This window comes from Panthera tigris, chromosome B3 (assembly GCF_018350195.1).
Source record: "Panthera tigris isolate Pti1 chromosome B3, P.tigris_Pti1_mat1.1, whole genome shotgun sequence".
Classification (NCBI taxonomy): domain Eukaryota; kingdom Metazoa; phylum Chordata; class Mammalia; order Carnivora; family Felidae; genus Panthera; species Panthera tigris.
The window spans coordinates 61,929,635-61,942,995 of NC_056665.1; the positions used below are offsets into that span (position 1 = coordinate 61,929,635).

At 53.5% G+C, this 13,361-nt stretch overlaps 1 protein-coding gene across 1 annotated transcript; it reads right to left on the reverse strand.

Moving 5' to 3' along the window:
* Window positions 1–523: 523 nt before the first annotated feature.
* VPS18 (VPS18 core subunit of CORVET and HOPS complexes) lies at window positions 524–11,128 on the reverse strand. Its single transcript, XM_007081675.3, has 5 exons — window positions 10,713–11,128; window positions 9,545–9,686; window positions 7,316–7,407; window positions 5,274–7,144; window positions 524–4,243 (listed from the first exon to the last, which is right to left on the reverse strand). Exons 1-5 carry the CDS (start codon window positions 10,801–10,803, stop codon window positions 3,518–3,520), a joined length of 2,922 nt encoding a protein of 973 aa, XP_007081737.1. The 5' UTR covers window positions 10,804–11,128; the 3' UTR covers window positions 524–3,517.
* Between the last annotated feature and the right edge of the window lie 2,233 nt (window positions 11,129–13,361).

The following is a 13,361-nucleotide window of genomic DNA, read 5'->3' on the forward strand; positions in this document are numbered from 1 at the left end:
ACCTATGGTCTCCACAGAACAATGGTGGGGGAGGGGCTCTGGCATCGCCTGCCCCAAACAGGAAGCACTGCATGAGCTTCAAAGAACTGGCAGGGCCAAGGGGCTGAGTGGCTGGAGCCAGTGCCAGGACTGGCGGCTGCCTAAAGAGATGCCTGCCAGCCTCAGGATGCCCAGCCTGCGGTGGGGGTGGGGCTGCAGTGGCAAGGGCAGCTGGGTCTTGGACAGAGGATGCCTTGCACCCTCCTGGCAGTAGCCTCTGCCCTAGGAGCATGTTGAGAGAAGGGGGCTCCAAGCTAGGCTGTTTCCCGGCTCTGCTGCCACTCACCAGCAGGGCTGCAGGTTCTTTCCCAGGCCACAGTGGCTCTGGCCCTCCAGCAAGCAACCATGAGGGGCAGGGCTGGCACCAAGCCTGCCGCCCACTCCCTGCCTCCTGCTCCCAGCTGCTCTGCTTGGAGCCTTTTCCTCTCCACTTCCTGTTCACACAGGGGGGGGCGGGAAGTGGAGGGAGGAAGCTGGGGGGAGGCGTGTAGGGGGGACCCATTGAATAAAAGGAATTAACCGTTTCCCTCCTCTGACCTCTGGGAATTTCCGCCTGTGAAAGTGTCTCGAAGAATCTGCAGAGCTGGGGGAGTGGGAAGGAGGTATGCCCCTCTTGGCCCCCTCCCCCTCCCCTGGTGGTGGTGGGGCCAGATAACTCCCTCTGGGCCCCCTAACCTTTTGTTTCCCTGGCGCCAGGGGGGCAGCGCCAAGGGCAGCCTGGAGTCTGGTGGCCTCCAAGCCCCCTCCCATCCAACGGGGTTGATGAGGGCCCAGCCTACAACCTGAGCCCTGGGGTGGGAGAAGGGGGAATTCAAGACTTGGTTGTCCTGGGGGAATAAACTCACACCCATGCTGGCCAGGCTTGGAGCCCTGTGCCCTCCCTTCCAGGCTGGTGCTCTTGGCCAGTCTGCACTGGGGACAGAAGGGAGGGCTGTCCGGTGGGAAAGCCGGGCCTCAGACGCTAGGCTGTCACACCCTCCGACAGCCACTCCCCATGGAGCTGTGGAAAGGAGCTGGTGGTTTCAGGAAGCCAGTCGACAGCGCCCCCTCGTGCCAGCTGACGACTTGGCCAGGCAGCCCCCCAGAGCCCTCTCAAGGGCGGGCCTCAGGAAGCACCTGCTCCCCAGGACCAGTGACCGCCCTGAGTCTCCCCCAGGTGGCTTCCTTGTTTACAGGCCTCCTGCCCTGATCTCAGCGTCACTGCCTGTGGCCACTCCTCCTATTTCCAGTGACAGCTCCAGGAGCAGCTCATTCATCTTGGCCCCTGCCTACGCAGCTGCTCCCCCACTCCACCCCCTTCTGGCCCTCCCCAGGCTTAGGGCCAAGGCCCTGAGGGCCTCCTCTCTCCCCTCCATTCCAGGCCTTGCTTGGTTTCCAGGGATCTAAGGGCTGTAGCTTCCCGTTGCCCTGACTCAACGGAACCCCATTCTGTCAGTGCCAGGGAAGCCTGTGGCCTTTTTTTCCAGGAAAGAGGAAGCAGCCTAGGACCAGATGGGCAGGCTCAGAAGACAGAAGGGGGCAGGGGCATCCCAGGCTGTCTTAGCCAAGTCCACTGGGAAGAGGGAGCAATAGGGCAGTGTTTGTTTAACTAACATGTATTAGGTACCCATTATGTGCAGAGACAGAAGAAGACCCAAGCTGTTCTAAGTAAGCAAGTGACCATGCAAGTGGCAGGTCAAAATTTAGACCTAATATTCACTGACAGTGGGAAATGGTAGGCCACATGGGGAGAGGAAGGGAGCAAGAGCCTCCAAATCTTCGAACAGAGGGAACAGGATTAGGATGCTCTCTGCCCACCCAGGGATTACCAACCCCTCCCTATTTGTTCCCTCTTGCTTTTGGGAGAAGACGGAGAGTCTGAGACTCATCAAAGACGGGCGGCTTCTAGCCTGCCGGTTGGCAGAGGCCATGAGGAGACAGGGTTGTTCTAGTGGTTGGGGGGACTTGGCAGGGCAAGACTCCACCAGGACTGCAGGAGATAAGTCTTGGAAAGGGTGAGGCGGCAGGAGAGAGAAAAGCATGTAGTCACCAGCCAGGTGGCTTGACCCCAGCCTGATTCCAGGAAGACACACTTGTTATTTTGTTTCAGTCTGAGCAGCTGATGGACCACACCTATAGAGCTGAACAGTGGACTGTGAACCCCAGTCCACAGGGCAAAGGGTGCTGGCTGATGTCACGGGAAGGCCCTGATCCAGACTCCTTAGGGTAGCCACAACTAAGAGTGTATGTAGTCCAGAGGGGGAGGGCGGGTCACAGAAGTTAGATGAGGAAAAAAATCTGCCAAATGCCATGGATGGTGGCAGGGGCAGTCCTACCTCCACACTGGATCTGAACAATATGGTCAAATACCAGACAGTGGTAGGGCAGTATCAAAGCTGGCAGAAGCTGGGAATGCAAGGATCCAGGTTGGCAAAGACAAGGGCAAGCAAAATCTCGCATGTATAAGGGCTAGTGAAGGGAGGAAGAATGAGGGCTTGGATTCACGGTGAGGCAGTGCAGATTCCCAGAACATACTAGAAAGGAACAGACTGAGGAAGCACTAGCGGAGAAAGGGACGAGAAATTAGTGCCCTCAGCTGCCCGTGTGAAGGATTCTGTGGGGAGCAGTACCACCTGCTGGCCAAAGGGAAGAACAGTGCTTGGTCTGAGGATGGTGGGCCACCAATCCCAGTTGGAGCCTGGAGAAGGAGAGGATGGAGCAGAGGGACAAGGAAGCGAACAAATAGAAAATATGTCAAAATCAGTCACATCATCAGGTGAAGAAGCGAGGCCCAAGGCTGGAAAGTGTTCAGGGTCCCAGCAGCATCCCTGTGGCATCCTGTGCTCCTGGAGATCACTCACGTGCCACTCAGGCCAGCATCAACAAAGCCATCAACTCCAGGACCACCAGCGCAGCGCAGGCAGTTTAATGTTCCCCACTCCATCATCATCTCCCACTGTCCTCCATGAGGCTCTGTCCCCCAGGGCACGCCCACACACCAGAGCTCTAGAAAGCGTACACAAGACATGCCCACCACCAGTACCACCTTTCCCCACCCTCCACGCCCAGGACTTGGAGGGGCTGCCTTTTCTCTCTGGGACCTAGGGGCAGACACAGGAGACGCCTTCCTCTGAAGGGGAAGAGCCACGCAGTGAAAAGGGAGAATGGTACTCTCGCTCTAGAAGGTGAACAGGATGTCTGTGGGGAGTAAAAAGGAAAACAGGACCGTTAGAGGGGAAAGGGTGATGGGGTCAGAATTCTGACTTCTCCAGGCTAAGGCCCCCTGTTGGGAGGCAGGCAGATGGCATGGCATAACAGTGGCCCTAAGGCCGCTCTGAAGAACTGGATAGCGGCAGATGATACCTCTCGGTGACAGCTAGAATTCCACTCTTCCCAACAATGGGGCGAGTCTCCAGATGATGGAGCACAGACCAGGGTGTAGCCTTCCCAAGAAGGGGCACGTGCCCCCGACGGCCTGCCCACCCAGCACAGCATCCTCCTACAGCCAACTGAGGTGCTCCTCCTCATAGCGCTGGGGGTCGATGAAGGGCCGGTCAATAGAGCGGATCATCAACTCCCCACAGTACACACACTCAGCGGCCACCAGTTCATCTAGATCAGCCTTGAGCTGCTCCCGACTGGGTCCCCCAGCGGCAGCCCCACCCTCGGCCTCCTTTGCACGGGCAGAGCCCTTGGTAGGGGCTGGAGCAGCCCCCAACTTTCGCTGCAGCTCCTCGAGCCGGGCCTGCTTGTAGGCCGGCAGGCCAGGCCGCACGGCCTGCAGCAAGCAGTCAGCGTGGAACATGTGGCCACAGAGGAAAAGGTAAAAAGGGCGGTTGAGCAGGGGGAAGTCGCAGGTAGCGCATTTGTCCTGGGGCTCCACTGTGCCGTAGCGGCCCCGCAGCTCCTGCAGATCTCGCCGGATGCGCTGGGCGCTGGCTGTGGCCTCTTCCATCTCCCGCTGCAGCTCCTGGATGTGGTGGTTGTAGGCCTTGAGTGAGCTGCAGATCGCCTCCTTGAAGTGGTCGATGGTGACGAAGTCAGGAAAGAAGGGCAGCACGTCCTCAATCTTGAGCAAGGGGCAGCTGGCCAGGCAGGCCATGGCCGTCTGCACATCTTCCTCCTCCTGCACTACGTGTCGTGCAATCTTCAGCCACAGTTTCTTGCGCAGTTCCTCGTCTTCCTCAGGCAAGTCAGCACACTGTTTGGCTAGGTCCACATCCACCTGTGGGGAGACCACGAGTGTTAAGGTCAAGCCCCCTGCCCTCTACGATACAGATTACGGGAGAGACAGGTGCCCCGGGAGAAGCTGGGCCCGAGGAGAGGCCCCAAGACAGGATTCCCAGCATTCTGGGAGCAAGCAAGGTGAGGACTTCTGGAGGCCAGGACAGAAACCTGTCTCAGTAATGGGTATGTCCCTGTCACAGCTTTGTAAAAGCTAATTACGACAGTTGGGGCTTTGATTTTAGCAAATTTAAAAATCACCCTGGAGTATATTCAAAATACAGATTTTTGGGGGGCACCCGGGTGGCTCAGTCAGTTAAGCGTCCGACTCTTGATCTCGGCTCAGGTCATGATCTCACAGTACGTGGGATTGAGCCCCGTGTCGGGCTCTGAACTGACAGCACGGAACCTGCTTGGGATTCTCTTTCTCCCTCTCTGCCCCTCCCCTGCTCACTCTCACTCTCTCTCAAAATAAAGAAATGATCTTAAAAAAAAAATTTTTTTTAAACACAAATTTTTTGGGTCTCACCTCAGACTTTCTGATTCAGTAAGTCCTGGGTTCAGACCCGGGAATTTGTATTTTAAACAGCACTTCGTGTGATCCTAAGGCAAGTGATGACTCAGGATTGAGAAGTGTAACTCGGCACCTTCCCCTTCTGCAGTCGTGGCTGTAACGCAATAGCTAGCATGAATGTAGAACTTACTGTAGAGGAGGCACTGTTCCGAGTGCTTTTCATACACACTACTTTAATCAACTCTAGGAGCTAAGTACCATTACCATTTGTGGCCGAATCCTCTGAGGCAAAAACAAGGTCAGAAATCAGCCTGAGGTCACACAGCTTCCTAAGTGGCAGAACCAGACTTCAAACCCTGACCTTAAGAGTCCACATTCTTAACCTCTACACTAAAGCACCTCTCTGCAAGAAATGCCAGCACCCTCTAGCCACAGCCCCCCACTCCAAACCCTCAGCATCTGAAGCAACTGCTCTCCAGGTCCCTCTACTGGATGGGGTCAAAACGCATTGGCTCACCTGCAGGGCCAGGTCCACAGCCTCCTCATACAGTTCTAGGACCTTGTAGACATGGACACAAGCACGGTGGTGGCCGTGCTCAGCACAGAGCCGCAGCGCATACTTGAGGTCATAATGCACACGGTGCGGGCTGGCCCCGGCCTGCTCGAGGTAGGCCAGCAGTGAGGCGGGCTGGCCTCGGGCATACAGCGACAGCAGGTAGTTATGAATGGCCTGCTCAGTCTCGCCCAGCTCATTCACACAGAACTCCATGTAGCGGATGGCCTGGCTCACCTGCTGGGCCTCGCCACCCTGGCTATAATTCACCAGGGCAGGAATGAGCTGCCGGGCATCTAGCCGGCTGCCCAGCTCAATCCAAGCATCCACCAGCTGGCGGGGGATGTGGCGAATGAGGATCGGTGAGAACTTGTAGAAAAGCTGAGGGTCACGGTGGCGAGCAAGCACGGCCAGGGCTTCCTCGTAGGCCTCGTGCTGGCAGTGGTATGCCACCACTCGCTCATAGTCCTGCATGATCACGGCAAAGTACACCATGTGTTCCGTGTCTCCATGGCTGGCAAGCAGTTCATGGATGGAGGCCCGGCTGGCAAAGAGCCACTCCTTGTGGCGGGGGCTGCTGAGGAAGGCCCGGAAGCGCTCCCGTGTTTCCCGGTAGAAGTTCAGGGCCTCAGGATCACCCTGCAGAGCCCCGAGCCGGCTCAAGTAAAGCTCCGTCAGCCAGGTGGTAAGCAGTGTGGCCTGGGTACGCTCGGCTGGCTTCAAACCGGCCAATTTTCGCTGCAGGAACTCAGCCAGAGCCTCCTCCTGTCGGGCCTCCAAGAACTTGAGGGCAATCTCCTCAAAGTAGCTCTGGGTCAGGGCGTAGCAGCGGGCACTCTCCAGGTAACGACGCTGGCGAAAGCAGTAATCAGCTTCCCGGGCCAGGACTGTGTCCAGGCAGTCAGGCCGCTCTCGACAATACTCTTTGGCCAGGTCAAAGCGGTTCATGTCCAGGTAGGTGCGCCACACATCCCGGGCCTCCCGCTGCACATGGTAGCGAAAGACGGCCCGCTCAGTGTAGGCCCACAGGTGGCCCGTGGAGGAGTCCTTCACCATGTGCTTCAGCGGCCCAAACTTCTCCAGGAAGTGATCCCGCAGCACCACCTGCCCTGTCAGCGTGCACACTGCCTCCACCCGGTCCGCCAACAGCAGTAGGAAGTGGAACTGGGTCAAGACGACAGCCAGAGGTGGACTGGCCCCAGGACCTACTCCCTCTGGGTACTCCCAGACTCGCTCCTCACTCAGCAGGGAATCGGGGCGCCCACAGTCCAATGCGCCATACAACACGCCATCCCCCATCATCCAGGCGAAGGCCCGAGGTGCAGAGCGCAACTTGGGGGTATAGAACGCCAACTCACTGTAGCCCAGACTGCTGGGGAACTCACGGAATGGGGGTGGGTGGTCAGCGTAGGCAGCGAAGAGCCCTGAGAAGCCCTGGGCCTCAGTCCCCTCTGCTGCTCGACCTATGAACTGGAAGAGGCGCTGCCGAGTTGTGGCGATAACAAAGCCGCGCCCATCGGGACCCCGCTCAGCCTCAAGGGAGCATACAGGCGCTGGACCCCCTTCTTCATTTAGTACGTACAATGGACGGAAGTAAAGATCTGGGGCAGGGCCGAAAAGTCCACCCTCGCTGGCTGAGAGCTCTGCTTCGAAGATCTGGCCTTGGGCAGTGCCGACCAGGATGGGGCCTGTGCTGCTCTCGGTGCCCAGTGCCTTGTTCCAGCCCACACTCTCCACCAGCTGTCCTTTCCAGCGTGCCAGTGGCCGTACCTTCTGTCCATTACGGTTCACATAGAGGACCTCAGTGCTGCTCAGAGCAATCAGCAGGTGACAGCCTGGAGTGGGGAAGAGTATGGCACTCTACAGAATGCTGCCATTCCCACCCTCAGCCTCCTCCTTATCCCCACCACTCTCAGATCCCATCCACCCAGGCAATGACTTACCCTCCGCTCAACCAGTCTCCCCACCCCCCGCCCCACCAATCTCAGACCTCCACCACCAGTTACCAGTGTGGTCCAGAAACATCTTGTGAACTCTGGCATCATCCTTGCGTCCCAGCTCCACATGGTTGGGTTCGTTGGCCTTGCCCAAGTCAATGCTGTCAGGACAAGAGTCACAGCATCACTCCAGAGAAGGGCAGATCCTTTTTTGGAATCACAGACCTCTTTATAATCTGATGAAAGCCACAGGCTCTCTTCCCTGAAATCTATATACACATATAAAATTCTGCACACAATCTCAAGGGAACTCTCAAATACACACAGGATCCTACTTAAGAACCTTCAGCTCTGAGAATTCCCCTACCTCATTTTGAGAAGTCACTAAATAGAAGTCTTTTCCCTCTACTCAGAAGATCTACAGTGCATCTGGGAAGACAATGCAGGGGTATCCCAGATTGCTGGGGTAAAAAAAGAACAAATACTAGCTAATGGTTACTGAGTACTTTCTACATACCAAGCACCATGCCAAGACCTTAACCAAGTATATCTCAATCTTCACAATAACACTGAGGGGTGCTCCTGTTGAAATTATACTTCCCTTATTAAAACCATTTTCAAATTATATACCCATTTTTAAAGAATCAAAGCAAAGATGTATAAAGAGTTAACAGTTTTCTTCTTAAACCCATCACTCTCCATAGACAAAACTGATTTTAAGGTTTTTCTCCATCCTTACAACATAGACTTGTTTTGTCACTGTCTTTATATTTTTACAAAAATCACTTCATGTTGTGTACATACGTGTGTGTATATATATAAATTTTTAACTTGCTTTTCTCACTTAATGATATTTCATGAATATTCCACAGTATCAACATACAGCTCTATCTAACTCATTGTTTCAATAACTGCATAATTTTCCCCTTCATGGCTCAACCATAATTTTATCATCATTTTCCTGTTGATGGGCATTCAGTTTGGGTCCAGTTTTTCCGACCATAAATAACTCTGCAGTCAACATCCTTGTATCTATACCCTTGCAAAGCGGTACTTTTCTTTCTAAGATTACGTATTCTCCAAAGTGGGATTGTTGGGTCCAACTTGTAGACATTTTAAACTTTAACAGGCATTTCCAGAACACTTTTCCAAAAGACAGTGGCAAGTTATACTCTCACCAGCGGTGTGTGAGAGTCCATTTCTGTGTGTCTTCACCAGCACCATCTATTACTATTTTTAATTTTTGTCAATCTGATAGGTTAAAAAAAATGGTACCTTACCTTTATTTCCCAAAGGTTGAAAATATTTTTAGATGTTTACTGGCAATGTAGAGTTCCTCTTCTGTAAACTGCTTGTTTATATTCTTTGCCCTCCCCTTTCTACTTAAGTGTCTTTTTCTTATTAATTTGTAAGGGCTTTTTAAAGAATAGGGATGTAAATCCTTAGTCATATGTGGAAACACATCATTTTCCCACCATCTTTGGTCATGACCAGATTCAAATGCTTTTTTTCTTTATTATTATTTTGAGTAATCCCCACACCCAATGTGGGGCTCAAACTCACGATTCCAAGATCAAGAGTCACACGCTCTACCAACTGAGCCAGCCAAGCACCCCTCAAAGGCTTTTTTGTTTTTGTTTTGTCATTACTATGTAGTCAAATATACCTGTCCTTTCTAGCTTGAGTAAGAAGGTCTCCCTTCTGCCCAAGAACACAGACATTTATTAAATATTCTTTTGATATTCAGTTTGTTTTTCCTATTTAAATAATTATCCCACCTAGAATTTATTTTTGTGATACAGAGCCTTAGCTGTTTTATTCCAGATGGTTATTCTAGATAAGCATTTTTTTCTGACACCCTTGTTATATAGTATTCCCACTTACGTATGTATGTATGTATGTATGTATGTATGTGTTTATATCTAATTTTATTGAGATATATTATTTCCATGTATAGTGGATTTACTTCAGGACTCTAGATGGTTCCCCTGATCAATGTGACTAACTTGTGACTAAAGATAGTTCTAACTATCTTTAACAGATGACGGGACACAGTTAGAGAGACTGGGTGACTTATTCAACATTCCCTGGCTGGTACATAGGAGAGCTGAGCTCTGATCCAGATCTACCTGATTTTAACTACTATACTACATTAGTTCTTTGGTAATGGATGTTTCCTGAAAATTCCAAATCTACTGTAGTTTCACCTGCCCAGAATGAAAGAAAGTCCCCAGTCAGTTAATAGTCCCCAAATACCACTAATCCACTCCCTACTAAGTCTTTTGAGCCCTCACTTACCGGAGCAGGGTATCCTTGCCCAGGCTCATGCAGAGCTGATTGCAGGAGACAACAAGACTGGTGATACGCTCAGAAGGGGTAAAGTCAATGCGCTGCTTTGTGAAGATGGGCACTTCCTTCTCTAGCTGGGCATTCACATACCCTACAGGAAAGGAGGGAATTAAAGGTGAGCTATGGAAGAGATGGAGGAAGAACAAGGAGAGGCAAACAAAAAATTGTTTTCCTCTCCACCTTCCCAACATACTCCTACCCCAAGCCCTCAGGTAAAAGTTTGCTATCAACATATCAAGTAGTTTGCTAATCATCTCTACATGAGGGCTCTGGGCTCCTTCTGACAGCTGTGAGGGGAGGGTTCTTTGAACCCTTATAATGCTGTTGCACCCTCATGTACCCTTCTCAGTAGAAAGGGTTGGGCATTCTCCCTTATCAATCTCGGGCCTAGCAATCTCAGCTCAACTAAAGTAGTCTAGATCCACTCTCTCCCCTCCTCCCTACCCATGCAGTAATGCTCTGAGTGAGTCTCCAGAAGAATGAAGGCAGAGGAAGCCCTGGGGAACAGTCCCAATCAAGCTGTAGCTTCTTTCTCTAGCTTTTATTCTCATTTCTTTACCACTGCATACCTAGCACTTGAGACCCCTCTGCCAACTCTGTCCTACTTTCTACAAAAGTTTCCCCTCAAGGCCAGCCTGCACCCAGATCTAGCAAAGGCCCAAAATAACTTCATTTTTCCCTGTTCAGTGACAAAGTTCCCTCTAGGACCAGCCCTCCTACCCCTACAACATTCCCCTTCCACCATTTTCTTTGCCCACCCTCTTCCTCCCACCTCCAGAAGGGGCCTGGTAGGAAAAGCACAGGCTCTGGCTGAAGCCTGGAGCCTATTCTCACTTCTCTCAACCGGGGCCCTGTAAGCAAGTCACTTCCTTAAATGGGTCCCACTTTCCTTGTAGAACCCGAGTGGCAAGGCCTAGATCAAGAGACTGCTCTTGCTGCTCTTTTAAACTTCGACCATCCACCAGCTGGGGGCCAAGAGAGCCTGAGGAGAATCAGGGGCCTAGGTCTGGACTGTATGTCCAGGCGGTGAACCGGACCCTTGGAGCTACTCTCCCCGATCCTCCCCCGCAGGCGCCAGGTGTGCGGATAGTGTGAGCGGCTCCCTCCCCTCCCTTACCCGAGTGGGGGATGCCCACGCTGGGGCAGCCGGGCTGCAAGACGGCTGAGCGGGACAGGGAGTCCTCGTATTCATCCAGGATGGACGCCATGGTGCCCGGCCTCTGGGCCCTCCGTTCCGGGCCCAGGGATTCCAACAGCGCTCCCCCCAGGGATCCCCGTCGCCTTAGATTGGAAACTGCGTCTCCGCAGCCTCGACAAGGCTCTGACAGATCCTGGCAATCCACCGCCCCCTTCTCCTCTTTAAGATCCTGAGGATTTTCTCGCTCTTGCCTTATAATGAGCGAGAAGACTTCGGAGCCCTCTCCCTTGAATCTGGTGCAGTCCTGCACCCCGCTCCCACCCCCAAAAGATCACTGGTTTCCTTTTGCAGATCCCAGAAGATCCCAACCTCGCCCCAGCGACTCAGCTGACTCCCGCCCCCGGGACGCGCGCCTATAACGTAACTTCCGGGCTCTCAGAAACCCGCGTTTGCTCGCGTAGGAACTTATCCCCGACCCGCCACTGGGAGGCGCAGCGAGGGCTGCCGGGGCGAAGGCGGGGCCAAGGCGCGGGGCGGGACAGGGACAGGGACCTGGCCCAGTCCACTCTTGAGGGAGGGAGCCGGAAGTGCTGTGGCAGCTTTCGGTTTGGGGCGGAGCCATAGACGCGTCACAGCTGCAGTCCAGCTAGGTGGTGAGCTGGCGCTACTGAATACAGGCGCTCCCCTCCAGGACCCTGCTGCAGTTCTGAATTTTGACACAAGGAGGCAATCCCAGTGCTTTTAGGCCCTTCCCCATCCGCGCAGCGCATTCCAGCCCCAGGCTCGGAGCCATTCCTCAGTTCCTTTTTTGCACAGGCATTCCTCTCTCAGATGGTCTCAGCCTCCGTGTCCAGCTCTCGCTCCGACCTCTCCAAACAGGCCGCTACTCTAGGCCCTCAGGAGAACCTCCCGTTCTTCAATCGAATCGCTCTCTTGATCCTACCTTCACAAGGCATAGGCAAGCAGTCCTAGCCTCTCCTCTCTTCCACATTTAGGGGACCACCAGCTTTCAGGAAGTGACAGAACTGGTGACCTGGCCGAGGGACGCCAAGTGCTACCTAACCTGCCTCTAAGCGACTCCGTAAAGGCTCCTCGGTGTGGGGAGAGACAAAAGGGGCGGAAGAAAAGACCAAGCACAGCTAAGGGGTGCCGGACTGCTTCCATTCAGAGTAGTGTTGAGCGCTTACTTTGTGCTTAGACTTGGGCTAGGTGCTGGAGTCACAGAGATAAGTAGGATACCGTCCTTGAAGGTCATAAACCAGCAGGGGCAATGGACCAGTAAACAGATAATTAATGCTAGAAAAGCGATGGATGGATTTGTTCAGAAGCTCGCTCATTCCACAAGTGAGCGCACACTCTCTGCCAGGCACTTTTCCAGGCTTTGGGGGGCACTACAGAGATCAAAATGGACAAAAAGTTTCAGCGCTCGTGAGGCTTACCCAGACACATGGCCACAACGCTGTGGGAGCACAGAGGAGCAAATACCTGCAACGCCTGGCGAGAACGTGGGACAGGTGACCTTGAAGGCAGGTGGGGAGTCCAAAGCGACCGAACTTCGAGGCTAAGAGTGCGGCTCCAATTCAGTTTCCCTCTTCCACCCGCCTAGCCCATCCAGACGGATTCTGTTCCCTTCTGGGGCACAAGGACTGTATCTTGTTAAAGTGGAAGGCTATTGGCCGGGGTCACCACTATCCTGGCTTTAGCGGGTAGCCTGGGTGAAATGACTAAAAGCGCCCCTTTTACTCTCGAAAGCGTCCAGGTTTGAAGCATTTATTGCGTGGTCACGCTACTCTCCGAACTTCCCTGCCAGGTGCACAGGACTGAACCCTCACCAGCTTCCACCGAGTGCTTTCTGGACCTGAGTGGACCCCGCCCAGGAGGGGGCGACAAATTACGCCTTCCGAAATAACTTTCTGTGGCTCCTAAGTCCCGCTTTTCCCGCCCAGAACCTACAGGAGCGATGCCGCTCTCCCAGCCAGGGGCACTGCCCTTCTGGCTAGGTCCGAGGAGGGAAAGTGCCAGAGCTGAGGCGTGGACAAGAGGTTACCGCCCTGGGGAAAGTGAGCCCATCTCGGGAGAAGCCCTGCTCGGTGCGTAAGGCTCCATCCCACATCACCTGCCGAGTGCATTAGGGAAATACAAATAGGTCCAGCCAAAGGTCAGATAATAAATAATAAAAGGCACATTTACTGAGTATCAACAATGTGCCAAGCACTACCCTAAGATCATAACAGTCAATGTTATTTCATTTTACCCTTCCCCTAATGCTATGCAGCAGGCACTGCTCTTTCTCCCGCATTGCAAAAGCAGAAACTGACATTCAGAATGGTGAAGCAATTGGTCCAGGCTTCATGTGGCTAGGAAATGGGGAAACCAGGAGGCAGTATTCAAATAAGAGCAGATGCTGAGGAGCTAACCACCACACTGTCCATTTCTCCAATGCAAGCTGAAGGGAAGAGGGTATAGCTGATTCCCCAGGACGGGACTGTGCAGAGGAAGTGACCCCCTTGCATGGAGCCAGCCAGCATAGGAGGGATGTGTCAGGGACACAGAGTCCATACAGCCACCTCCTCACTGTCCCCAAAGCCTCCCTCCTGAGTTTCACTGCTCTCCAGTATGTATAGGGTG